The sequence below is a fragment of the Scophthalmus maximus genome, chromosome 3, assembly GCF_022379125.1.
Source record: "Scophthalmus maximus strain ysfricsl-2021 chromosome 3, ASM2237912v1, whole genome shotgun sequence".
NCBI lineage: Eukaryota > Metazoa > Chordata > Actinopteri > Pleuronectiformes > Scophthalmidae > Scophthalmus > Scophthalmus maximus.
The window spans coordinates 25065001-25092252 of record NC_061517.1 but is presented as its reverse complement, the minus strand read 5'-3'; the positions used below and the strand labels follow the sequence as shown (position 1 = coordinate 25092252).

Sequence of the window (27252 nt, the reverse complement as noted above, 5' to 3'; positions counted from 1 at the left end):
TTTTTACACAAGCATTTACAAAAGTAGCTCACACAAGACCGAGAGACACTGAAGAGGATCCTGTATTCATTTAATTTCCACTAACAACGCGCAGCACCAGCGCGCAGTAGTTCAATAGGTTGATTTGAAATACATAAACAGTTTTTACTCAAGTGGTTTTTTTCTTATATTGTTTTAGAAATGTCTCTTTCTAACAAATACATGTGCAGCAAGAAAAAGCACGATTCTGTACAAATGCATTAAGTTAAAAGTTAAACTGTTTGTGTTAAATGAATATATATATAAGTGCAAGGAATGGTTACACGTACTGCTGTGGGGGATTTGACTGAGCAGGAAGTACCTGTGAAGTGAAAATCAAAGTGTAGAAATTAAATGTGAACAAACTGTACTCGGTATCGCCGGTGAATAACTTAAGATAGGACTTATTGTAAACGTAACATGACAAAAAAACAGGACAGAAATGATTTTCAACTCGTTTTCATCGCAAAATTCGTATCAATGATACTACTATGTTATGCTATGAATATAACGTGTGATTGAACATCAGAAATATGACACAATCTGTTTCGGTTCACCGCAGCAGCTCATGGAACAGAGGAAGCTTTTAGTCCTTTTTTTCTTCTCCTTTCTCGAATCTCCTGTGTGGATTGTAAAGTCCTCAACGGGATCGGCTGAACACACGCTCACAGCAGATAGTCTCACCGCCCGTTGTGTCAGAGCAGGTTCACCCCGTGCTTCAGCAGTCTGTGTCGGGCCTTGCCCGGCAGCGAGAAGGCGCTGTCCTGGTGGTTCGGGATGCCCGAGTTCCTCAGCGATCCCCCGTGCTGCTGGAAGTAGGTCTCATGGGCGACGCTGCGGGTCCCGTACACGGCAGCACCGGCACTCCTGCGGTTTTCAAATGTCACACACATGTCGTTTACATTTCCAGCATTTCAGACACGGAGAAGGTTTTTCTTTCTCCAGGTCAATGTGCAAGTAAAGGAAGAACATTCAGGGATGTGATGATAGTCGTGACCAACTGAAAAACTTCAACCCCCGACTTCTACTTGAGGAGCCATGAAAGGCACGGGAACCCCTCCTCCCCTCCCACACACACACACACACACACACACACACACACCACCACCACGTCACTGCCATACTGACCTGATAATAGCCTCCTGCAGAGTTTTAGTGTTACAGAAATGCGAGTGGAGGAGTGATGTAGCCCTGACAAAAGGATGCTCCGGGGCTCCCCCTGGTCGACCAGACAGGTTGGCTGCAGGGACACACAACAACAGTGGCACTTTAACCTGGACAGACATGCCCGCTGCACAAAGGAATGCCGAGCACGGCCTGACTAATTAGCCGTTAACTCGTGCAAGGGCAAATATAAACTTCCTAACCCCACCCCAGTCCCCAGGGAGAGATTTGACTCGAAAGTGAAAACTCGAAAAGACAGATTTTTATCAGATATGGAGAAGTGAAGGAAGAAAAAAAAGATGGAGAGGAAAGCCAAGCAAAGGAAGAGCCAAAGTGTGAAAAGAGAGAGATGTGTGTGATTTGTGTGGCCTCACTTGTCAATGTGCTCTGAATGCAGTCGAAGTGGGCGAAGATGTAGGGTCCCGGCGCGCCCGGGGCCCCGGGAGGAACGGGAGGAACGGTCCCCAGATGGGCCTCCAGTCCATTGAGTGACGCCAGGCTGCTGTGATACTGGAAACAAACCGCAGAGATTAGCATAACAAAGGGCGAATTAGTGCACTCGCACTTTTAAGTGCACTCGCGTACTTAAATTCAAATTCTACTTGAGTCACAGCTGGCGGACGGTGGAGAGAGAGACATTGTGATGTATCAAACCGACCTAGTTGCCAAGCCTCTTTTTGTTACACTCGTCAAAGGGACTACGGTTTGGATCAGTATGAAAATGTGACAAGACATTGGAAGAAATGCCAGTTATCGGCAGGATGTCTCACCACTTCCTCCATAGAGGCTTCGTCGCTCAAGAAGCGAGGGTCCGTCAGCAGGGCCAGCACCAGGCCTTTGACCCGATGCAGGTACAGCATCATGGGGATCCGGGGACTCTCCTCCGGGTTTTCAAAACCACCATAGGGCGGGAGAGGATCTTCTCCCTGGTCTCCTTGTGCACTCCCGCAGCCACCTTCTCTATTTCCCACCGCCGCCCCGTCGTCTTCATCGTCGTGTGATTCCTCGTTGCCTGAGTCCCCCACTCGGAAGTCACGGGCTGCGTCTCCATCTCCTCCATTGAGGCTGGACCTTTCGTCAAACGCAGAGCCCCCTCCTTCGTGGTGCACCTGGCTGTCTCCGCCTCCGTTGCTGTGAAAACTCTGATAGCAAGATTCATCCAGCGCCTCCTCCTCCTCCGCTTCAGGGGAGTGTCGTCCGTTGGAGAAAGGAGGCTCGGGGGACTGCGGCGGGGGGTCGAGGGGATCTGCGGTGCTCTGTGACGGAGCAGGGCTAAACACAGAGTTGTCTGATTCTGACAAGCACGGGCTGAAGGACATCTTGTGGGGAGACTGGGGCGGCCCTAGATCGGATGAGTCGGACTCCGTGGACGCCATTTCAGATAGAGTCCTTGACAGACGCGTCTTCTTTTGGGGAGCGTCTCTGTGTGGAGTAGAGTGGGAACTGGAGGGTGGGGGAAAAAGAATTGAGAAAGGCTTTTTACTCACGCATCCCGTTGGAAATCACATGCTTTCCGCGAGCAAATGAACCGAGTCTCGGGCGGGTGAGGACGGTACCTTAAATCTTTGTGGACAGGAGCCGACTGCAGGTACTGGAGTTCAGACGTGGTCAGGAACACGGTGATGGAGCTGACGGCTGCGTCGAGGGAGCTGCTGGAGCTCTGTGCCTAGATCAAAAGGGGGGAATATGAACTGTTAAGGAAACAGTTGAACATTTTGGGAAATATGCCAACGTGGTGTCTGAGACAAACAGCCTTTAACGACTCCGGTTCCGGAAGTGAATCCCCCAATCATTCATTTTCTCCATTGACACTTCATAGAATCCTCATAAACAGTAAAGAGTTTTAAGCCTGGAACCAAGCCAATAAGCTACGAGATGAATCGTTACCATAAAACGTTTTATGCTGAGCAAAAAAATAATTGGAAAACAGAAGAAAAAGCAAAGGTACAGGCTGTGTACATAATTATTTTAAGCGTTTCTGTGGTAACAGTGAGCTCCAACAATCAGAGACGTCAATGTTACACTTTAGGATTGTGGGTAGTGTTGTATTTCTCAATTACATAGCGAATAAATCGTGTTTTTCTTAAAACAAGGGTGATTTCATACGGGCTTGTGGCTTCTACAGGTTCATGTTCCATCTTTTCACAACCTCGTAGCTAGTTGTGAGTCGACCTTGAATGGTTACGACATTATGGCTAATAATCAAAATGTCGATGGAGAATATGAACGGGTTTATTCACTTCCGGAACCTCACTGTTGAGCTCTATAGCAGACACACCAAATAGCTTTTCAAAGTGTTTCATGCACAACTACACTTGCGTCGATCAGTTTGGGGGGGTAGAAGAGTAAATTCCTATCCCACCTTGGCGTACGTCTCGCTCTCATGGACCATGACCTTCATTGTGAGCTCGGGAGACATCTGTGTGCTTACAACTCTGCGGAGGAAAGGCAGGAAAAAGGGTCTGTTTTTTACAAAAGGTTATCCCACTGAGAGGTGGACTAAAATGTTAAAAACGTCAGCCCACCTTCCTCTGAAGAGGATGCAGCCTGCCAACACTAGAGGGCAGCGCTGACAGGCCTGGAGAATGAGGGCAGCCTTGAGCAGCAGAAGTGGGTCAACCTGCGGACCAAAAAAATATTCAATTTGTCACCGGCGATATATAAATAAAGAAAACAAACAAAGACCTAGAAGGTTTTGATTTGATCTTCGTATGAGTCATTTGTGTCTGGGTCTTATGAATCCTCAGAATCTAATCTGGGACTGTGGAAGGAAGATATAAATGACGAAATATCTTCAGAAGACTGGAGGGAAGAAAAATGAAAACCTTATGTGAAGATATTATTAATATGAAGGATCAAATGTTCTCAAAGAAACTTCCGCTGGAGCCTAAGCTTTTCATTCTGGGTTTATATCCCACCAAGAGTTTACCAAGAATGGGAATGTGGATTAAAGAAATGGCGTCAAACATGTCAACGGGAAAAGCTAATGTATGTTGTTAGAGGTAAACAAAATGTTTTTTGATGATTGTTGACTTTTATGTGCTTATGTACTGAAGTTTATGTTGGTAAACTGCTTCAGCAGGAACAAGCTCTGAGGGCGTAGACATTGATCTGAGAAGCACCCTTTATTTATTGTTTATTTTTGTTTTTATTATAATTATTTATCCCAATGCCCCAGTGTGTAATATTTGTAATTTTCTGGCGGCATCTGGTGGTAAAGTTGCGAACCGCAACCAACTGAGCAACCGACAGGGGACACTTTTTGGCGGTGCACCGCTGATTCCATTTCCAAGGTTTCTGGCAGCGTCTGAAAATTCAACGTGAATGCGACATATTCTGGACCGTTTGGTTCAACAACCGTATTCAACACGACGTAGACACATGGAGACTTACACGGAGGTCGGGTCCACCTCATGGAACTATATTTAACTCATATATGAACACAAAGATATGGACAATATATTCAACTTCTGTGAATAAGTTCTTCTAAATATTACACACTGTAGCTTTAATTTTCATATTTATATGTATGTGTATGTTTTTATGTGTTTAAAAAAAATAAAAAAGAAAGAACTAGTTATAAGATAGTAGAATTGAATTATTTAAGTGGGAATATTTCATCCATCATGTGACAGACATGTCTCAAAATGAGTTTTGCACAAGCTTGACATTTGTGCCAGCAATGGGATTTGACAAAAATAAATAATAAGTAGAAACGAAACCAGATGAACTGGCACGGCCTCAATGCACAACAAAAAAAACCGATTCTCTAGATGCCGTGAATATGCAGAAGTTCGCCTCTACGCGTCTGTTAGGACACACTTTCACAATCACCACAGCACTTTGTGACACAGTCACATCCTGTCACACGCGTGCAGCAGCGTCGGTTTGAAAAACCAAGTGAAGCTTGACCGCGGAACACGTTTAAAAAACATTTTGTACATACGTTGGTCGAGTCAATGGTCCGTAAGCAGCTGAAGATGCGGTGAAGCTCCGAGGATCCGGGCTGCAGGTGCAAGAAGTACTGTGCCCACCGGGCGGACAGAGTCTCCTGGCTGTTGAGCTGCAGCACAAAAGGGACACAATAGCCCGGCTTCACATATGCTCGTGTGTTATGTAACACACCGTAAGACTCAACTGTGATTTAGTTTTTTCAGCTTTTGGTATATTGCTTTTAAATGTTGGCCCAGATACAGGACGAGTGGAGAGTGCACCTGGTAGCTCTGTCGGACGGAGTCGCTGTAGAAACAAAAGAGATCGATGAGCTGATCCAGCCGCTCACAGACGCTGGCGATGGGGACGTCCGCCGAGCAGCCCAGAGCCTGGGAGGCGGGAGGAGAGAAACACACAACCCAAAAATATAACCAGGGTCAAAACAAAGTCATCTGGACATGTTTGCAGGGCGAGACCGACGCGCGAGAGAGCACGCTCACCCAGAAGAAGTGGCCCTCCATGCGGATGGCGTACTTGTTGCGGCGCAGCCGCAGGATGCGCACGGGCGAGGAGGAGAGCTCGGAGACGCAGCGGCCGACGCCGGCGAGCTGACCACAGAGCAGCTCCTGCTTGTCCACGGGGGTCTGACAGAGAATACACACAGAGGGGAGGGGGGGATTATTACAGCAGAGTAATCTGTGGATTAAACACACACACAAACAAACAAACGAGCATTGTGGAATCGTTATTCAACACACACGCAACCAGTGGTGTAGTTAAGTACTTACGTGCTATATTGAGTAAAAGTAAAAATATCTTTAAAAGTGACCCATAAGAAAATAACTTGAGTAATTTACATCGAATGTACTTGGGTATTTGTCAGGTATTAAAATGTACTCATGTATCAAAAGTAAAAGTACAAAGAAACAAAACAGCCAGAAATTTAATTCTTCAATTTAAACTTTAAGTAACAGCATTTACTCCTCCCTCCATCCCTCTCCTCTCACTCCCTCCCTCCCTCTGCTCGCTTCCTTCCATCCCTCCCCCTCCCTCTACTCCATCCCTCTCCTCTCACTCCCTCCCTCTCTCTGCTCGCCTCCTTCCCTCCCTCTACTCTTTCCCTCTCCTCTTACTCCCTCCATCCCTCTCCTCTCACTCCCTCCCTCTCTCTGCTCGCCTCCTTCCCTCCCTCATCAAACTCCGAAGCACTTGTCCTTCGTCCCTTGACCCCAGTGCACACGCAACACGAGCACACTCGCGTGCAGCCTCAGCGTGATGGGCGAGGGGAATCAAACCTCTTCGGGGTAGAAGTAGCAGATCCCCTCTCTGGTGCGGTCGCCCTCCCCTTTGACCTTGGAGCCATCGTAGAGAAAGAAGTAACTGCACCTGCAAGATTAAGAAAGACACTCACATGTAACCTCTTAACTTTGGAGATGTGTTCTTCTATCGTGAAGACTTTGTTCCATATGCTTTGACGAGAAGTGGTGAAAAGTTGCTGTTGCGATGCAGAACGCTGGATGTGGCAGGAGGATAATGAAGTTTATTGAAGGATAGCCCCTTGAGAGGAACCATCTCTTTTTCAAGGGGGTCCAACATAAAACAAAAAATACAACAGACAAATCACGTACAACTTACATACATACATACATACATACATACATAAAGTCTCTCATTTACCGACCCCCACACACCCCTCTACCCTGAACCCACAACTCTCGTGCAGAGATTAGTCGTATCAATAATAATAATAATAATACAATTATATAATAAGATAGTTTTAAGAAAAGTAATAATAATAAAATAATAATACGCATAGAATGAAGTTCAGGTTATAACCGATATATTGACAAGCAGATGCTTAACAATGTTAAAAGCACAAGAGAACAATACCATTAAAGGCGGCAACACGATGTTTTGAGAAAGGATAAAAGTAAGTTCTTGAAGATGTGTAGTGAGTTAACAGTTCTAATATCAGCCGGGAGAATATTCCAGTCAGAAGGGGCTTTGAATTTAAAGGCACGTCTGCCAATTTCGGTTCTAGGAACAGTCCAATAGGGTCGTTGAGTATGTCCAAGAGGGTAAACGGAGAAATGTGGGGTCAGATATATACAGTGTCCTCGAGTATTTGGGGATGACCAGTTCAAAGATTGGTGCATGGAGCAGTGATGAGTTTGCTCCAGCCTGCATCCTGGACCGACTCTGACTCTCCATGTTTGGTTCACATTAATAAAATCATCTGATTTCTTTTTTTTTTCAGGTTTTTGTTTCAGCAGCTATACAGAGGGAAAAGAAGAAAAAGAAAAACAACTGGTGGTCGGATCCTGTTGGAGCATTAGACGAGCTCCATCCGGGTCTCCGCTCATCTCACCTTCTCACGAGCTCAGCCATCACCGCCGAGGTTCGATCCCGTCGCCGAGTGTCTCCCTCCTGCTCCGGTCAGCTGCCGGTCGCACGTCCGGAACCCTCCCACACGCCGAGAGTCCGTCAGCGGCAGACACTTTTACACGTCTTCATCGTCCGGAACTATACACAGATGGAGGTTGTTTCGATTCGGCGTGTGACGGAGCCGGAGCCACCTGAGGAATGCGGGTCGGTCACACGTAGTGGAAGTCATGTGAAAGTACGGCAATCCCGCTGGGACAAAAAAAAGGCGTTGCTCAGCCCGAATAACGTTTTTTATTTTTTTTTATTTTAAAAACTTTATTTAAACTGTCAACAGAAACAACCACAACAATAGCTAGAGAACAAAACACAGACCTCCCGTGAGTCAAATATCACTATCAAATGAATAACAATAATAATAATAATAATAATGATACATAACTAATTATAGTAATAAATTAATAATTATAATAATAACAAAGCTAAATGTTACATAAAATAAAGAAAGAAAGGAAAAATTAATGTAAACCGTCAGATTAATGCCGTGAGTTAAACAGTGACGTTAATCATATATAAAAGTGTTTTTTGGGGGGATTTCAGAAAGTGATAACATGTGTTTTCATTCTAAACTATTTATTTACACAATAAATGGTTTAGAACCCTTAACTTACATGTATTTTCTAATGTCTTGAAGTTTTGAATCTTGAATCTTTGGAATTGAACTTTGAGTTTCTATCCATTGTTTTGTGACTTGGTAGATTCATTCTCAGGTTCTTTCTTTTCTCGACTATTGAGGCAATGAATCATGTTGAACTTCTGTATGTGTCAGACGGGTTTTGAGCTTGTGTTGATTGTCATGCGATGTATTGTGTGGATTTTTGAAGAGAAGCTACTGTTTAATGGGGATCTTAATAAAATAAAAAAAAAAAATAAACTCCATTCAAACGAATATATAAATTGTGTGGTCTACAGTAACATTGAACAATATTGCTGCTATTGTGACGTTCTTTATGTGTTGTTTTTTTTAATTTTTCATTGTGGCTGTAACTTAATCTGGTCCGTGTGAGTCACAGTGTCCTTGTAAACCTATGATGACAAATAAAGTGTGACCATGATCCGCTGGTTAGGGGGCTAAAGAAAGGAAGAACAAAATAAAAAATTGGTTTTCTTTTTAACAATCATTACATCAATTAAAGTAATAAAAGGAGAGGGGGGGCACAGCATCGTCATGCAGCCTTGAGAGTGATGCAGTGTCACACTGGCTACATGTCAGCGACAGAAGGTCTGTAATATTGAGTTATTTTTGCACAGTTCTTCCCTCTGAGGCCATGATGACACCGGATGAATCCTGACCTCGATGCTCGATTGAGGAGGGCTTGTGAAGTGGACCCGGAGCGCGCACGGCTCTGAAAGCCAATGGCTGCGTCGAAGCTCGAGTCGACTGGAGGCACGAGACACTGAGGGGAGGGGGGGATTTGTCCCATTGACACCGGAGACACCATCCAAGTTCACGTCCTCGACGTGAATCGCATGACCTGTCCGAACAACCCGGTGCACGGCCCGTGCATGCGCGCTGCAGAGCCGCCGGACTGGAGGACCTGTGGTGGTCCAGACCTGTGGTGGTCCAGACCTGTGGTCCAGACCTGTGGTGGTTCAGAACTGTGGTGGTCCAGACCCGTGGTGGTTCATACCTGTGGTGGTCCAAACCTGTGGTCCAAACCCGTGGTGGTCCAGACCTGTGGTCCAGAACTGTGGTGGTCCAGACCCGTGGTGGTCCAGACCCTGTGGTCCAGACCTGTGGTGGTTCAGACCCGTGGTGGTCCAGACCCTGTGGTCCAGACCCGTGGTGGTTCAGACCCGTGGCGGTGCATGGTGGTTCAGACCTGTGGTGGTCCAGACCCGTGGTGGTCCAGACCCGTGGTGGTTCAGACCCGTGGTGGTCCAGACCCTGTGGTCCAGACCCGTGGTGGTTCAGACCCGTGGCGGTGCATGGTGGTTCAGACCTGTGGTGGTCCAGACCCATGGTGGTCCAGACCCGTGGTGGTTCAGACCCGTGGTGGTGCATGGTGGTTCAGACCTGTGGTGGTCCAGACCTGTGGTGGTTCAGAACTGTGGTGATTCAGACCTGTGGTCCAGACCTGTGGTGGTGCAGACCCGTGGTGGTTCAGACCTGTGGTCTAGACCCGTGGTGGTTCAGAATTGTGGTTCAGACCTGTGGTGGTCCAGACCTGTGGTGGTCCAGACCTGTGGTCCAGACCTGTGGTGGTTCAGAACTGTGGTGGTCCAGACCCGTGGTGGTTCATACCTGTGGTGGTCCAAACCTGTGGTCCAAACCCGTGGTGGTCCAGACCTGTGGTCCAGAACTGTGGTGGTCCAGACCCGTGGTGGTCCAGACCCTGTGGTCCAGACCTGTGGTGGTTCAGACCCGTGGTGGTCCAGACCCTGTGGTCCAGACCCGTGGTGGTTCAGACCCGTGGCGGTGCATGGTGGTTCAGACCTGTGGTGGTCCAGACCCGTGGTGGTCCAGACCCGTGGTGGTTCAGACCCGTGGTGGTCCAGACCCTGTGGTCCAGACCCGTGGTGGTTCAGACCCGTGGCGGTGCATGGTGGTTCAGACCTGTGGTGGTCCAGACCCATGGTGGTCCAGACCCGTGGTGGTTCAGACCCGTGGTGGTGCATGGTGGTTCAGACCTGTGGTGGTCCAGACCTGTGGTGGTTCAGAACTGTGGTGATTCAGACCTGTGGTCCAGACCTGTGGTGGTGCAGACCCGTGGTGGTTCAGACCTGTGGTCTAGACCCGTGGTGGTTCAGAATTGTGGTTCAGACCTGTGGTGGTTCAGAACTGTGGTGGTCCAGACCCTGTGGTCCAGACCTGTGGTGGTCCAGACCCTGTGTTGGTGCAGATCCGTGGTCCAGCCCCCGTGGCCCAGACCTGTGGACCTGACCTGTGGTCCAGACCCGTGGTGGTTCATACATGTGGTGATGCACTTTGAGATTGCTTTTAGCAATGAAAATTACTATTATGGTGCAGACCCGTGGTCCAGACAGTGACCCGCTCGCTGCTGCCCGTCTGAGGAGTGGGACACTGGGGTTCAGCTCGTATTAGAGATAGTCAACTATATAATTACTAGTATAGGATTTTAATATAATGTTATAGTGTTGTGCAGCCTCATGTCCCAACACTGGTGGACCCAGAGGGGGGGGGGGGACCCTCAGGTTCCCTATTGGCTGCCCTTCACATGGGAAAAAAATTATTGAGTGCCCTCTAGGGTTCCCTTTCATACAAAAAATGATGACAATGTGCCGTTTACAGCAAGAAAATTTGATAACGACTTCCCTGCTAGTGGAGAAAACGTGACGCAGTGCCCTGTAAGGTGCCCTGACACTGGTCTAAACTTGGCCCTTCCAAGGGAAAAGGGTGCTGTTATGAAGTGCCATCTATGCTGCCCCTACAGAGCAGTGCCCAAAGGGTGCCCTTTGTTTCCAGTAGAGAAAAAGGGGATGGGGTTATACTACAGGGGAGAAAACATGATGAAGTGCTACTCTAATGGAGAAGTGCCCCTCCAGTGGAGAAAATGTGATGTGGTGCCATATAGTTGCACTTACAATGGGATAAACTTAAGGTTCCCTCCAGGTGCTTAGATGCCCCTTCCAAGTGAGAAGGCTATTTCATCACACATGATGCATTATAGCTTTTTAGCACGTTGTTGGGGCCCCATGTCATTTTTATTTTTTTCGCCCCGGCCCCTCAAACAGCCCGAGTCCGCCGCCGTGTCCCCATCACCTCAACACTTTCTGGATCATGTAACAGACATTGAACAAAGACAACAATCACAACATCTTGTTTGGACGCTTCAGACTGTTCTTGTATTGTAGTCGGCGCTTACAAAATAAATCATAAACACGCACAGTCGAACGCCAGGGTAATGAATAAATTAAACAGAATCAACAACACTAATTCCAGAAATATATTACAAAATAATAATCATGATCATTTACAAATAGATTTTAAATATGACAAAAGGCAGGTTTTGAATAATCCAAAAAGAGATTGAGGGGTTTTGGGGGTGGGATGTAAAAATTCAAATCAGCTTTAGGAGAGAGGACCTTTTTCTAAAAAACAAGAAAAACAAAACCAGACTACTGCACATGATAACGTAGTCTGGTGACACAAACCAATTTCAACCTAACATTAGCAGCACGTCACAAAGGTTTCAGCCAAGTAGTCAGTGGTCTTCACGTATAAGTCAATTCATTGAATCTAACTGTGTTAAATTTGAGAAAAATAATTTGACAGTATGAAAAAAAAGAAGCCTGAGCAATAAATGAAGAAGACAGCAACACAGGAATATCAGAACCTCAGCAAGGAAGCCGTCGATCAGTAACAGACCTCAGCCCGTCAGTGAGTGCAAAGGATCAGCAGCCACATATTCGATAAATACACAGACGTTATGTTAACTCGTCCACTTACTGTCTCATAACACTGTGGAATTTGTGCCGAAGAGCGACAGTTCGGAAACCCACCCGTCTGACGTGGTGTTAAGTGTTATCAAATGAAGCCATTCCTGGTTTTTATTCAGTCGTTTCCAGTCCAGTGCAGTCCAAGTAGCGAGCCAACGCGACCACAAGTGTGACGGTCTACTGCGCTCTGACCAGAAGGTCCTGCAGAGATTGAAATGATCTTTGGGGCAACAGAAGGAGGTGTGAAGGAGTTCCACCAGACAACCCCACGTGCCGCAGCACGTGCAGAGTTGTGCAGTGCAATAATGCAACACTGAGAAAGGGTCTGTCACATTGTTGCAAACTTGACAGTGTAAGAATTATCAGAAAAACAAAACACACATTGCTGCCCATAATTGCTGTTACGTGTAAATCTCCACACACACACACACACACACACACACACACACACACACACACACACACACACACACACACACACACACACACACACACACACACACACACACACACACACACACACACACACACCCTCCCAGACGTCCTGTGGGCAGTGTCAAATACTGTATGACTCTATATTACAGGTAAAGTCAGACCTAAGTAAACCAAAAAAATAGTTTTGCATTAAAAAACATTCTTCCCGCAGTCACACCAGCTGCCTATCGAGTAATAAGATTTCTTTTTCCAACTTCCTCATTTTGAGAGCTCTGTACGCCATCTGCTGGTCACGGTTCTCCATCTCTTTTTTCAGGTAGCGGCAGTAAAGGGCCCGAATGTCTTCCGTCTGCCTCTGCAAAATGAAATTCAACACATTGAATGTTGTTTTGTCATTTCCGTTATGCCCACTGCCGCCACGTGTAAACCCTCACCTCTGCACTTCTGCTGCCGATGGTAGCGCATGCCGAGTTGGACCTTTCTCGGAAGCTGCTGCTGTGCACGTCCTATAAAAAAAAGAAATAAAGTCTTTATGTTAACCATTAAGAGACAAACAAACCTGCATGTTTAAGAAGCACTCACCCCCTCGAAGTGTGTGTCACTGATGTCTGTCTCATCACTGCTCAAGCTCTCTGGTTCGGCCTTGGTCACAGGCAGGAGGAGCACGGGATGGCCCGACACTGTAACGGCAGAGGCTGACGTTAAATGAAGCTGTTACGTGGGGGGAAAAAAGACGGACTTTCACGCGAGGCGAACCCCACCTACCGCTGATAAAAGAGCCGTCCGATCCGGGCAGCGGCTCGATGCAGGCGGCCCCAGGGAGGACCTCCACCCGCAGCCTGTTGTCCTTGTGCTGCAGCAGGTCTTCCTCGGCGGAGGTCAGAGACAGGGTCGCCGAGCCGCCCTGGTTGGTCATCAGCTCGGCCCTTCTTCTTTTCGCTGCACAAGGAGACGTCAGAGGAGTAAAACATTCTCCTGGAATGTTAACGGTGCTGACGGTGTAGACAGTGTCAGTGCTGGGTGAACTATTCGCATCTCTTATTTATAGTCGTCAAGCATGAGAGCCTGTATTATACTGGATCAATTGCACCAAATCCATAAATGTGTAAGCAGCACTGGCTTGAGGAGTGAGCAAGTGGGAGTGGAACTAATTTTAGTAATAGTTTATGCATTTTATCGTAACAATATACATTTTTCTTAATTTGTATCATAACTGTTCTGTTTTGCTTGTTACAAATACTGGAATCGAACACGCAACATTTACCTCTGAAGTGTGAAATTGTTTCCATCGACGTTTGCAATAATACCTGTTTGCACAATGTTTTTGTGTTTGACTTTGACTTGCTGCCATGTCCTTTTGTAGCCACTGTCTGAAACCCTGCGGGCAACCAAGAATAACAGGGTTATTACGTGTCAGTACTAGAGCTGCAACAGTTGTAGTAGTGGGGAAGTTTTTATGGGGAAGAAAAGACAATATTATGGTTTCAGCTTCTTAAATGTGAATATTTTCTGGTTTCTTTGCTCCACTGTGACAGTAAACCAAATATCTTTGGTGTGTAGACAAAACAAAACATCATCTTTGAGTTTTCGGAAACACGATGGACATTATTCAGCACTCTATGAACTAATAGATTAATTGAGAAAAATAAATGGACAGATTAATCGATTATGAAAATAATCGTCAGTTTCAGTCCTTGTCAGCACGCTTACATTCATGTTCAATATTTTTAAGTGCAAGGTGTAATTATTTTTTTGGGGGGGGGGTGCTGAATCATATCACAAGTTGAGTGAAACTTGGCCACAGTTGTCTCCTTACACATTGATCTTGTCAGCGATTCTCTGCCAGGCCTCCTCTCTCAGTTTGGAAGCGCTGGTGGTGTTGGACTTGGCTGTCAGAATCTCCCGCTCCTCTTCGTACAGCTTCAAAATGAGTTCCTGCTCCTTGGAGCTGAAGAAGTGGGCCCTCTCGTGTTTCCTACTCATCAGGAGATCTATATTTATTTATTTTAAACAGAAAAAAAAAATGAATAATCAAAGTCAACTCACGAGTGATTAAGTATAACGTATAGTTTTTGTTATGGTTCAAGTGTTAGTGGATCTGTAACAAAGTCTCCTCACCTCCGTCTGTGTTCATGGCCCCTGATCCGAGTTTCGGCGTGCGATTGCTTTCCCCTTCGCGGAGGAGCGCGGGCGCGGGCGCGCGCAGTTATCCGAGATGTTTCAACGCTAGATTTCGTGATCGAGTCGTGGCGCACGAACCGCGACACCGAGGTGAAACCCGCGGTCGGTCGGACGACACGACGCGCGCCGCGCTGCCGACGAGCGACGCGGGAGACCGGGGGGTGGGGAAGGAGCCGGTGTCACGGAGACGGAGACGGACGGAAGCCGCGAATCCGCCAGCTTTGTTAACCCAGGATTTTCTAATTCGGTTTAGGGCGCGTTCACGCGAAAGAGGCGGAGTCCGTGACAGCGTGCGAGTCACAGGAAAACACGTCTGGATCAGATCAACACACGTTCCCCTATGAACAAGGCCCGGATGCAATATTGTTGCTATATAGCAGATAATAAAAGACTCTTATGTTTCTTTTACTTTATACCCCTAAACTATGCCTAAATTGGCTCGTTGTCATGCGTGCACTATTCAAACTGTTGGAGCTTAAGTGACTGAACTCAGGGCCGCCCGAGGAATAGGCCAACTAAGAGGCTGCTTAGGGCCCCCGTGGCCCCCATGGGGCCCCCAAGAGCACTTGGAATGTCCCACAAGAAGGCTTGAATTATTTTATTTTATTATTATGTTATATTATGTCAATGGCAATCATACAAAAATGCAAACCTATGTTAACGGGCTGGCAAGAGAGTACTGGTTTGATCAACTCCCGCTGCCTTTGTCAGAGGTCAGAGGTCACGTTCATGCAAGATACAACCGCAGTCAGTCGATGGTGTTTGTAGTTGATTGTTGTTCTGCACTGTCGTTGCAATTTTTCAAATCGAAATCAATTCAAATGGTTTACTTGTTGACAATAGTTGCATAGTCTGCTGGTTAATTTTGATACTTTTCAGCACACAGAGTTCAGTCTGCCACTCAGTTCTATACCACTTTGAATATTAAACTCCAAATTGAAGCTGGACCACTATTGTGAGTTGGCTACTTTTAAGATTAAAAACCATAGAAGCATTAAAAGGCTGATGTTGGTATATTGTGAGCAACACAGCTACAACTAATACAGTTGATAACAGGTGTGTTAGATTTACAGGTGTGTGTGTGAACGATCAAGCATTGCCAATAGTATTAGTGGCGCTGGGGGGGCCCAAATGAAATTCAGCTTAGGGCCGACTCTGACTGTACTCATGACATTACATGTTGGGGAGCGCGTGTACACAAGAGGAAACCTAATGAATGTCCGTTTCTTCACAGATGAATTGGATAAGAAATTGTTCATTGTGTCATTATGAACCGGAAGTTTGTGTTTTCCTTCTACACATTACATATATGATAATAATAATAATGTGGATCTGGGCAGTGGACTGGCAGTTTTTCTTGTCTAATAAAGAGACTGAGATAGGAAGAAATTGTTTTCGTGAATCTATTGTGGCTTCTGCAGAAGGATCGAGGCCAACAGGACTAGGGCCAGGGAGGAATTAACAACGGGAGGAACTTTCTAGCAGCATTTATACAGTCATGAGAGACTAAGTGATGAGGCAGTAATGAGTTAAAGTTGTTGTTCAGAGGCATTAAGAACATCTGCTTGGTCCCTCGGGCAAGTCCACTCCCTGGAGCATAAAGTTTTTCAAAAACACAATCATGTGCAGTTCAAAAGTTCAGCCTGTGCCCAAGGAAGGGGAACAGTGACATAAAGGCCTGGAATGGTGCAGAGGAAGAGTTGCATTAACTTAGTAACACATTTTTGTATTATAATTAATGAAACATCAAATAAAACCAACAAGGAAACAGTACCCAGTATGGTGCAGTCGGCATCATAGTGGGAAATACACAATTGACAGAGAGAATGCTTCTCTCTCAGAGGAGCCTGGAGTGAAATCCCGTGGGTGGACCGAGGCCATGCAGTGCCAAGCAATATCTCACCATTTCAGTTACATTCAGGTAAAAGTAAAGATGATTAGTTATGCTAAAGCCTTCACTTGTGCACGTCTTTTTTTTCACAGCAGACATTGACATGTCATGTCAGAGCATGTAAAGCACATGAAATACTAATAACATTATAAAGGGGCAGTAAGCTATTTTGGAAAAAGCTTTCTTTCCTTGTTGTTGTGGTGATTTCACTGCTCTGGCCAGGCAGCGAACCCACGTCAGGTATGCGAGACCGAGGGTGGATTGGGATCATCCTTCCCATCGACTTTTCCTATCTACTATTCCTTGACCTCAGTGGAAAAAGTCATGAGGTCAAGGAAAGGTGTAAAGGAGGATTCATAGGACTAAGGAAAAGCGCTGAGCGCTGCTCAGAGAATCCGACTCGACTTTCACTAAACTACGTCATTATGCGACGGGGGATGTTGTTGATGCGTCTGTCGTGGTGGAACTACACATTTCTGGAGACTGAGCCGAAAAACCCAGATTTGTTTTGGCGCACACCCAGAACCGACACCTAACGGACCGTGAGGAAATATATGATTTTTACAGAAAGTGTTTTGCTTTTGAATTGCCTCCTCATAAAAAGAATGTGACAGATCTTGAATAAAAACTATAACACATATGACAAATAGACAATACACAACATGAAGTAATTATAGTTAATTTATTTAGGTAAATTCGGTTTAAGTGGATCTTTGTTTATTGGACCAGAGCGAAGGTAATGGGTGGTTTGGGTGCCCTGAGGAGAGAGCACAGAGGTAAAGCAAAAGACATTAATCTGTAAATGCAAGTGTGGTCCAGTAATAAACGCTGAGGAAACTGGTCCCAGTGATGACATCTGGAGGGGGGTTTACTCATGGTGATCATCCTCATAGCCGTCAGGGAGGGCGTTCAAATGTGCATTGTGGAAAAGGGATTTCTTGCCATCTCCCCATGGGAAAGGCTGCGAGGACAAAAACAAAGAAACAGCACACCATTTAGTCAAAAATATTGAAGTGGCACATGAGAAATACATTTTGGATTGAGAATTCTTGGAGTCCCCCTCCACTTAGAAAAAGTTTTTTTCTGTTCCTGTCCTCTAAAATGTCTGACATAGGGACTATAATCTGAGCAAATGTTGTCACTATAGAGGTGTTTTCACATTCATCTCCTGGAGGAGGAGATTTCTGTCACTTTTCTGCAATTTCAAACGAGTCCTGTTCATGCTAGATTAAGTACGTCACAAATACAGAAAACCCATCACTGTTGAATATGCAAATGTCGGGTAAAGGAACGGGAAACGTCCAGTGCAGCAGAGGCAGTGCATCCACGGGAGGACAGCAGGTGTGTCAGCAGACAGTTAGCGTTAGCATTAAAAGCTTGTGAAAGTTTCATGGCGGAATCTCGCCGATGTTGCCGCAAGCCATGTTTTATTTGCATATCATGAATATTCATAGTCTCAGAATTCCTCAATGAGAGAGAGTGGATGGTTTGTTTAAAAAAAAATTAGGGGGTAAACAATGTTAAACAATAGCATAGCATATTATTTTTACATCCTTTAAAATGTGACGTAAAAAAAAAAGGCAAACCTTGGTGCGAATGCGAAGGTGACTGTAAGGGATGAACTCTGGTCGCTCATGGTCATGGTTCTGGTGTTTCAGGTATGTGTTCAACATGCACACCGCAACTCCAGGAACGGCAACCAGGAAACTGAGCAGCTTCCATTTCTTAGCTGGAAGAGAAATAGAGAGAGGGAGAGAGAGACAGCAATGATTAGTTTCATAAACAAAGCAATGAAAAGTGTGTGTACTGTATGTTTTTCCCATCATCATGCCATCTCATAATGACGTCATCGTGATGCCATTTATTACGTGTGAATTAATGTTTGGTTAATCTAGGGGGAATAGCTGTAGATCGTATCTCTAATCTTATTGGTTGCTAAAGATAATGCATTACTACACTATATATCATCATGATGTCATTCCTAACACACGACCCTGAATTATTTTTCTATCTATATGAACTTTAGGTTGGGTCTATAGTCTTTTAGGATGCTGACTTCATTGTGATGCAACATATACATATACAAAAACATTTTGATCAATAACAATCGAATGAATCTGCATCCATCAAGTGTCTGGTAAGGACATCTCATGCCACTAAGTAGCATGACTTAAATGAGGGATGCCTCCATATGGAGGAATTGATAGAGCGTGAGAAAACTTGAGTAGATTCATAAATATCAATTTTGGATCGTGAAAGATTGGCTGTAAGGAACCTGCAAACGGTAGAGGGGGAGAGTTACCAGATGCAATATCTCGCCTCCCAGTTAAGATTCAGTTCAGTCAAATGACAAAAAAACAAAAACAAGTATGCATGCAGCAGGGGTGGGCGATCTGACAACCTTATATCGAAATCGATCTTAATTTTGCAAATTATCTGATTTTCAGAGGAATCGATCAGATCGCGGGGGGGAAGTTTCTGCATCGCTCTGGCGAAAGCGGCTACCATAATGACGCTAATACAAGAAGGTCTTGTTAGAGAAAACTGCGCGTATTTTCATTACAAACAACATTTATTAATTTTTTTTAATGGACAGAAGACCAGAGTACTGAGGAGAGATGTGATCTGTGAGTCTCCGTCTGCTCCCATGACGCTCAGACCTGCTCCCATGGCGCAGAGAACTGGTGGAAAGTCTGGTTGTACTTGCTCGTTGCCACAAGTGCAACAAATGTTTAACAAGTAAAGGCGGTAACAGGAGCGATCTGTGGCAACATTTAGTAAAAGTGAAAGTACACTACTTCTGCTGGTCAAAATTTCAGATCAGTTATATCTTAAATACATTTTAGAGACGCTCACTTTTTTTTTTCTTCTTATGTTTTTGTGTTTGGAGCCTAGATGGTGAGAAAAATCATGATTGAGATCGTGGATCGTGATTCTCTCCCAAAAGATCGTCTCACACACACACGCACACACGTGCGTGGGAGCTTGATTCGTCCTTGGGTCAGTAAACAGGGTTTCCTTTCCTACAACTTGTCCTTAAATCGAGACTTTCCTCAGTTTCCCACAAAACCTCAAGGACTCATGTCACGCCACCCCAACGTGCTGTTAACTTAAGTACCGTTCAATCTTTTTTAAGTTATAGGGGCTTATCGCTTGCTGGATATTATCAGTTAGAGTAGAAAGAAGTACAAACATTTCATTCGCACTCGAAAGTGAGCTGAAAGGATCACCTTCAATTTACATCTACATTACTTTATACTATGTGACACATTAGGTACAACATTATCCTGTGACCGGATGTGACGCTGCGGTTGATCTTCAGCTTTCAGGACGTTTCGTTCGTGACACTGCTCCAATCACGAGCCAAAATAAACACCAACATTAAATAAGCTGCTTTAAGACTTGTGCACCAGTGACTTGGTGCGAGGACAGACTGTTGTCAGAACGTATTCATATGTTCATGTTGTGACAGCTTCTCGGGTGTGCCACCCGCTCAAGGATGTCGAGATACTGCTAATGCTAACGCTAGCCCAACAAGGTCACCGTCACAACACAAAGAGTTGTCGAAGACAAGCATCCCAAATAAAAACACAGCAGGGGAAATCTTAACGAGACGCTACGGTTACCCAGGTCGCCGTGTCCGTCGGCAGCGGTCGCAGAGAGCTGTCGCCGGGCCTGGGTCAGAGAAGACCTGAGCAGCGCTGTGTAGACGCGTCCGACGGCCGCCATTTTCCTTTCTGAGGGACGGAGGGACCGGAAGAAGATTTTATACGCGCGTCGAGCTGGAGAACAGGCGCAACAAACTATGCTGCCCCCTAGCGGCGAGACTGGGAACTACAGAGCCCGACTCCGCTCGTAAGTGGGTTTTTACGTGAACGTTTAGGAAATTATGAAAAAAACACCAGGTTGTTATTATACTCAAGTGTAATTAAATTTCGCATGGCCTCTCTCATACAGGAAAAGAAAAAGATATGAAAGCAGAAACATACAAATGGAAGCAGTCGTGAACAAATAAAGCAATGGGACACTTTAAAACAAGTTAAATGAAAATAAAAAGGCGTGATAAGAATAAAAGGCACTGGTTGAAATAAATTGCAAACATTTACGTGTGTGTGTGTGTGTGTGTGTGTGTGTGTGGGTAGTGTAGTGAAAGAATGTGAATGTGAGTGAAGTATACTGTACACTGTAGTCTCTATTGCTTTCCCATGATAAAGATAATAATTTCTTTGGGGACACGTGCAAATACCATAGTGAAAAAAGTAGGCTACATTTAAAATCCATGCACTCAAAATCCTACCTCAGTAATAGTATTGAAGCATTATCGCACAGATTCCTGTGTTATTATTTAATAATACTGATTGCTTGAAGATAAATTGCATTTTATTCTCACAGCTGATCAAGATGGAAGTAGTTGAAACTTTTTATCTTATTGCCCTTCACAAGTACCTCCAAATGTATACTTCAGTACAGCAGGCTACTTGAGTAAATAAACTTTGCTATAAGCTACTGACAATAACTGAGATATCATAGCATAAGAAATACTATATACACCAGAAGTAACAGGAACCTTAAAGGTTTGGCAAAGAAATGTGAAGTTGCAAAAGGATTTAATAATGCAGAAATTGCAACTGAGGGAAGGAAATGTTGTGTCTTTAGATAGCTGGTAGTCTGTAAAGAGTGTTCCTTATATATCACAAGGAAGAATGGTTTAAATGTGCAATTACTGTAGTTAAAAATGACTTGTGCTCCAGTGGTTCTCCAGAATTAATATATTAATATGCAAGAAATAAGACATTTACTGGAACAGATAACACGTGTAACAAAATAGGAACTGTTCACCGCATCTTTAAACCTCAGGTCGGGGGTCAGGTCCCATTCAAAGGCTCACAAGACTATTACCAGTGTAAAAAAAAAAAAAAAAAAGAACAAAGAACAAAAATCATGTTTGTTTTTTTTAGACTCTTCTCTCGTCTTTGAAAACTTTGGAGAATCTCTCTTTGAATGCACAAACATGCCCCCCGTCGAAACCTTCAGTCTTGATGAAATGTATTTGTGTATTTGTGCAACAAAAGTGCTGCAATTGCATAATTTAGTGTTGCTCTTTAAAGGGGAGGACTTTTCTGTGATCTCACGGTCAGAGTCCAAACCAAGGGACATTCAGAGTTATTCTGGCCGATGACGGTGAGTGATAAATGTTCTGTTTTGGATGTTGAAATGTCTGTGTGGTCAATCTTTTTCAGTTTGCCAATTGTGCAAATGTGCTCGAGTCATTGTTAGGCATGACACCATGAATAGTCTATATATAACAATGAAGACAATGCTTTTATATCATAATTTGAATTTAGTAAAAGCATTAAACCCAACCATCTGAATACCTTTGGAAAATGTTTGCATATTATACAGTTTATAATTTCAAGTCTATTCATTGAGCCATTAATTATTCACTTATTTGGCCTGAGAACAAACAAAGGAGATTTAGCTGACCTCTCATTTGCACTCATTGCACTGAGAATCTCAGTTTGTCTACGGACCGGATACTGATACGGATTATTAATGATAAGATTTTTCAAGATTGCAAATGACAATTTTACAACTAGGAAGAAAGATGTGTAGGCCATCGCGCCGCCAACACTGAAGAGTCTTTGGGGGGAAGAAAGCACTTCATCCAAGTCATTTCTTTCAGTAATGGAATATCAGTTTCATCAGTTTGGAGAGTCTGATAACGGCCCTGTCCATGGGGAGCACAAGATAACCGCAAAACCAGGTAAAACGTGTGCGACTGTGTTCCATTCTCACACATATTTTCAGCTGTCACTGTAAACTATGAGAACACGTCTGTCAATGTTTTAATCTTATTACTTTAATGTATTTATTTCATTTAATCTCCTTTTAGATTTTATTAACCCAACTTTTCTCTGAATTGTATTATTATAACTTCTTATATGTATATATACATGTGTGTATATGTGTGCATGTATATATTATTTATTTATTCTACTCACTTTTTTTTTCCACTAAGTTTTAGTCTTTCTTGTTACTCTGCCTCCAGTGTTTTCCTCATTGCAAATAGGCGAGACAGCGTTTTTACTACGTTTTATTTATTTTTTGCTCTTTTAAGCCTTGGATGTTTGATCGTTATTAAATCTGTGTGTGTGTGTGTGTGTGTGTGTGTGTGTGTGTGTGTGTGTGTGTGTGTGTGTCCGTGTCCATCGGAGGGAGGGGCGTATGTTTTTTGTGTTGCATTTCATTGTATGAAAAGTGCTATATAAATAAAGTTTGATTGATTGAATGTTAATAGGTATGAGCAGGATGGTGGCTTTCGTCCTCTACGGCGTCGTGGTGCTGCTGCTGTCGATCCTGCTGATGGTCACTGGGATCAAATGTACGACTTGAAACGCATCGCGCTGAAAAAAGGAAGCTCACTCATTCCCACGCGTTTATGTGATAATCACTGTTTTCTTATTTTTTAAGTCTCCCAGTTGAACAAGGAAATCACCGAGGTCAAAGTTCACCTTGAGAGGATCAGCCATGGAGGGAAAACGTCAGCGTCCAGTGCTGGTGAGGAGATGGTCTTCAGTCTGGATATAGCGATGCAGCTGCACTATCGACGGCCTCTATTCACCCTTCTTCTTTTTGGGGTTGTCTCTGTGGTTTTCCCAAGCTGAAGGTGAAAAAACTGTGGAGGAAGTCTTCTTACAGAAACTTGCCCCAGTTAGAGGTAAAAACTGAAAACTGTAACATTAATAAAAATCCAAATTCAGTGGCGGTGTTTTTCTGCACAAAGACCATCTTAATAATCTTATTGAAACCAGGAACATGTGGGAACGGATGGTCGTCCTTCCAGAGGAGCTGCTACCTGCTGTCCACCTCGCCTGTGACCTGGAGCAAAGCAGAGGAGCAGTGCCGAGCCCACGGGGGACACCTGCTGGTTGTGAACAATGTGGAGGAGCTGGTGAGGTTCATCTTAATCTCCAGTTATAGTCCACCCTTTTTTTCTTCTTTTTTTAAGCGGAGCTGTCGACTAGCCAGGAATTTCTACACGGGAGCACTTCATCAAGGTCACCGATTTTAACAAAGGCTCGAGAAGTCACCTGTAAATATCTTTTTTCGTTTCCAGGACTTCATTTCAAAAATTGTCGAGCTCAGATACAGCTACTGGATTGGACTCGTGGAGCGGGAACACGAGGGACACTGGAGCTGGGTGGACGGGACCGACTTCCATTCAACCCCAACGTGAGAGAGACACGAAGCTGTGGGAATGAAAAGCACCAACAAGTGCTCGAGGAGGGAAATCATCTCTACATGTGTAACATAATTACCCCCCCCCCCCCCCCCCTCTTCTGTGCACAGTTTCTGGGACAAGGGTCAGCCTGACAACTGGGACTACAGAGAGAACGGCGAGGACTGCGGGCAACTTCATGCCTCCGAGAGACGCAAGCGCAAGATGTGGAATGATGCTGACTGTAGCCTGTGGTACCAGTACATCTGTGAGGCAGTGGTGCCCCTGTGAGCTGCAGTGGACGCGCCCACATGGCAGGGCCTGATAACGTTGTTGGATGGGGGAAAAAAATTGTGTTTATGAAATTGTGTTGAAAAAAACCCAAAAACTGATAAGGTTGCTATATCACTGGATAAATAAAAGCGATAACTTTGAGTACAGTGGCACACGACTGTTTTTGATGAAGACACCACCTGGAGCGCGGCCGGTGAGTGTCTCCTCCTGCATCGCTCGGTCTACTCGCAGCGACCCCTGGGAAGGCGGGCGTCGCCTTCAGTGTAATCTGTGTTGGCAAAGCACATGGCCGCCTACCTGACACACTCACAGATGAACTTCTCACACGGATTGTTGTCAACTGAAGGCAGGAAAAGAGCATCAGTGGTGTTAAATGAGGGGGGGGGGGGGGGTAATAATCCATCATTTATATTTGTTAAGCACCGATTGCTGTACGTATATAACAATAACAATAACATGACAATAATGATATGCAGCGGTTCCTTGTTTTCCGAAGCAGGAGGACAACGGTTGCCGTGGTTCAGAGGCAACCTTGTTGCCGAGCCCTCACTCAGCCAGGCGACAGTCTTGCTGGCCTCGTCGCAGCTGTGGCTGCATTGTTCGGCGCAGGGGTGGTCCAAGATTTTGTCCACAAGAGCTAGACAGTTTTCTTCAAATGTCTATCTCCAGCAAGTCCTGCAACTCGGAGGACAGGCTCCTAGTTCTGTCTGCCTGAGGGCAAACACCGTCCAACGCCCAACAATTCACATGTAGAACACACATTTAGGAGAAATAGAACCACTGAATTTGTGGCCTTTTTGCTTCTGTATAATAGAGTTTAAATTTGCACTGAGCAGCGCAAACACAGGGAGGTATTTCAAAAGCAAAGTCAGAAAATATATTTCATTGTTTTTTTTAATTGTGAGGTCGGTGTTTCTCTCTTCTTTTTTTTTTACCTCTTAAGTTGGACTGTACTAAGGTTCGAGGTAATATACAGAACCACATCGTCCAAAGCGCAGTGCAGAACCTGAACCAGAACCAGCCCTCCCCCGTCAAGCTCATCCACAGGAGCGCCAGAGCCCCCCAGCCCACAGTAACCGCCGCACTCGGCGTAGTCCAGCAACGGCGAGCGGTCGGGCACCGTGCAGAGGATCGTGGCCCTGCACCGCAGCAGAGCGTGCGAACCCAGCACTGAGAGACACGGTGGCGACATCACGGACGAAGAAGGCGAGGTCAAGATCTCGAAAACTCCCACACTGCGTCATCACGCCGGGAAATCCAAATGGACAATGCAAAAAAAACGCTCAAGCGCATCCTGGGAAAGAGATGACAGAGATGTGAGAGGGCTCACGTGCTGGGAGGCCGAGGAAACAGGACGAGCAGGGGGACAGTCAGGTGCATCCTGCAGAGACGAGGTGAAAGTGCAAAAGCTTAAAGCTTGTGTTGACCTTGAGAGGGGGGGGTTGGACCTTTTGGGCCAGTCGCCCGGAGTCTTCCAATCTCTTTACATTATATACACATGTGAAAGTGTGCCTATAAATCCATGTACACATAGAAACACAACATGCTCTTCTGTAAACATTTGGCGCGGCGTTAATTATTCCTTTGTGTCGACACAAGCGTCCAGCTCGGGCGGCCTGCAGTGGAAAAGTCGTGGGAACTCGCGCACGTGCGAGCTATTTGCACAGCTGTCTGTTGGAATGGGTTCTTTTAGAGGGGGGGGGGGGGGGGGGGGGGGGGGGGGGGGGGGGCTTTGACTTCATCTTCCGTCTGAAGGAAAGAAAGAAATAAGGCAAATCAAATGAGTCCAGAGTGAACAGGAATAAAAAGAGAAGGTGGAATGTTTGATTTGAAAGTGTTCAATAAAAGATGGGTTGAAAGATCAGAGGAAGAAATGCGTGAATGTGTCGACTAACTAAGCCGAGAGGGGGAGAAACATCTTTTCCTTGAAATGTCGCATCCTCACGGAGAAAATGAAAATCTATTTGGACTATGATTTCACCAGCTCCATTTCACCATGAACATCAAGCCACGACGTCCGTGCACGACAACGTGTGCCTTTGTTCTTCTTTTGCTGCCATAAGTTTATGAACAATGTCATGTTTCTTTCTTTTTTTTTGTGATCTAAAAACAGCTGCAACGTATTTTCAAAACAAGTCAAACGTTCGATGTAAAAATCTTAATCTGTAAAGTAAATAGCAGCTAAAGGAGTCAAGTAACGTTGACCTCGAGCAGAAAGGGAAACACTTTAAAAAAGTTTGAGGTAAAACTCCTGCCAAAGTAATAAACAGCCTTTGAGTGAGTGTAATTACATTTCACCACTGAAATACACAGTCGAGTGAAGCGGACAGACGGAATTCTGGAGCGCCCACTTGCTGGCTTCCCTCTTATCGCCGACTTTCTCACACCTCCTGTCCTATAAGAGCAGGCTGCAGCACGATTTGGGCTTCCTCTTTTTTTTTTCCCTGTAGCCATGAATCTGACAGCTCCTCTGCTGCTGCTGCTTCTCACTGGTAAGGTTGGGACACTTACCGTAAAGGGAGAATCTATGCGATTACTTTTTGGTCCTTTTTTAAAAATCGACCATTATACCGCATCGTTTTCTCCTGACCCGTTGTCTCCTTGTGTGCCGTTGCATGTCTCCACCAGCTTGCCTGGGCAATGGCGCCCTGCTGCCCAGGGCCCTGTGGCAGTTTGGGAAGATGATCCCGTGCACCCAGCCCGGCGTCAACCCACTGGCCTACAACAACTACGGCTGCTGGTGCGGCTTCGGGGGGAAGGGGACCCCGCTGGACGAAGTAGACGCGTAGGGAGCCGCCGTTCCTCGGATTTGCCTCTCAAGTCATCCTCCTTTGAATAAGACAACAGGAGAGGCCTCTCAACAAACGTGCCGCTCCTGTGCTTTCTGTTGTCCAAAGGTGCTGCGAAGTCCACGACAAATGCTACGCGACGAGCAGGAGGGTGCCCGGGTGCACGGCCATCGCCGACCTTCCCTACGTTCTGGTTTACGATTTCACCTGCTCAGACCGACAGGTGGCCTGCTCGGGTAAGACGCGGAAAAGGAGTCGTTTGGACGTCAATTTCCTACTACGCTCAGCGACTTTCAGGCTCTATCTTCATAAAACTTAGAAATTATCAAAAAAAAAATGTTATATTCTCTGGGATGACACTGTTCAAAAACTTTCAAACAATACATATATGTTCCACTTTCAAATGTCAAACTGACTCTGTGCTGCCGCAACAAAAAGGATCCTGTATTTTCCTCAGGATGTGAAGTGCTGATCACGGAACTCTT

At 45.3% G+C, this 27252-nt stretch overlaps 6 protein-coding genes across 8 annotated transcripts in view; 2 read left to right on the top strand and 4 right to left on the bottom strand.

Moving 5' to 3' along the window:
- Positions 1 to 53: 53 nt before the first annotated feature.
- Positions 54 to 7746, bottom strand: hps4 (HPS4 biogenesis of lysosomal organelles complex 3 subunit 2). The gene is made up of 12 exons (XM_035638780.2): positions 7484 to 7746; positions 6411 to 6501; positions 5616 to 5759; positions 5397 to 5504; positions 5129 to 5245; positions 3708 to 3802; positions 3545 to 3617; positions 2739 to 2848; positions 1953 to 2625; positions 1557 to 1692; positions 1147 to 1258; positions 54 to 885 (listed from the first exon to the last, which is right to left on the bottom strand). Exons 1-12 carry the CDS (start codon positions 7501 to 7503, stop codon positions 714 to 716), a joined length of 1851 nt encoding a protein of 616 aa, XP_035494673.2. The 5' UTR covers positions 7504 to 7746; the 3' UTR covers positions 54 to 713.
- A 3592-nt stretch (positions 7747 to 11338) lies between these two features.
- On the bottom strand, positions 11339 to 14840 carry LOC118313393. Of its 2 annotated transcripts, XM_035638784.2 has the most exons (7): positions 14512 to 14840; positions 14210 to 14384; positions 13701 to 13771; positions 13159 to 13332; positions 12976 to 13073; positions 12828 to 12899; positions 11339 to 12748 (listed from the first exon to the last, which is right to left on the bottom strand). In XM_035638784.2, the coding sequence occupies exons 1-7, from the start codon at positions 14525 to 14527 to the stop codon at positions 12605 to 12607; spliced, it is 750 nt and encodes a 249-aa protein (XP_035494677.1). In that variant the 5' UTR covers positions 14528 to 14840; the 3' UTR covers positions 11339 to 12604. The 2 variants fall into 2 exon arrangements, with proteins under 2 accessions (XP_035494677.1, XP_035494678.1); XM_035638785.2 differs by lacking the exon at positions 14512 to 14840 and having other exon boundaries at positions 13658 to 13771; positions 14210 to 14347.
- A 2288-nt stretch (positions 14841 to 17128) lies between these two features.
- On the bottom strand, positions 17129 to 20245 carry LOC118313394 (cytochrome c oxidase subunit 6A, mitochondrial). The gene is made up of 3 exons (XM_035638786.2): positions 20092 to 20245; positions 18052 to 18194; positions 17129 to 17426 (listed from the first exon to the last, which is right to left on the bottom strand). The coding sequence occupies exons 1-3, from the start codon at positions 20192 to 20194 to the stop codon at positions 17334 to 17336; spliced, it is 339 nt and encodes a 112-aa protein (XP_035494679.1). The 5' UTR covers positions 20195 to 20245; the 3' UTR covers positions 17129 to 17333.
- A 1367-nt stretch (positions 20246 to 21612) lies between these two features.
- On the top strand, positions 21613 to 24119 carry LOC118314594 (C-type lectin domain family 4 member E). Of its 2 annotated transcripts, XM_035641139.2 has the most exons (8): positions 21613 to 21646; positions 22149 to 22229; positions 22764 to 22847; positions 22937 to 23023; positions 23127 to 23183; positions 23278 to 23417; positions 23583 to 23698; positions 23816 to 24119. In XM_035641139.2, exons 2-8 carry the CDS (start codon positions 22151 to 22153, stop codon positions 23973 to 23975), a joined length of 723 nt encoding a protein of 240 aa, XP_035497032.2. In that variant the 5' UTR covers positions 21613 to 21646; positions 22149 to 22150; the 3' UTR covers positions 23976 to 24119. The 2 variants fall into 2 exon arrangements, with proteins under 2 accessions (XP_035497032.2, XP_035497033.2); XM_035641140.2 differs by lacking the exons at positions 21613 to 21646; positions 22764 to 22847 and having other exon boundaries at positions 21676 to 22229.
- Positions 24120 to 24199: 80 nt separating this feature from the next.
- Positions 24200 to 25657, bottom strand: LOC124849907 (phospholipase A2-like). The gene is given in 2 exon segments (XM_047331370.1): positions 24200 to 24318; positions 24933 to 25657. Coding segments are annotated over 2 exon segments (357 nt in total). The 5' UTR covers positions 25171 to 25657.
- Positions 25658 to 26308: 651 nt separating this feature from the next.
- The window catches only part of LOC118314342 (phospholipase A2), a 1488-nt gene continuing 544 nt past the window's right edge, over positions 26309 to 27252 (top strand). The window contains exons 1-3 of the mRNA XM_035640733.2: positions 26309 to 26470; positions 26607 to 26763; positions 26876 to 27003. Of these exons, the coding sequence (XP_035496626.1) occupies positions 26431 to 26470; positions 26607 to 26763; positions 26876 to 27003 (325 nt within the window). The 5' untranslated portion in view covers positions 26309 to 26430. The remainder of the gene's footprint in view (positions 26471 to 26606; positions 26764 to 26875; positions 27004 to 27252) is intronic.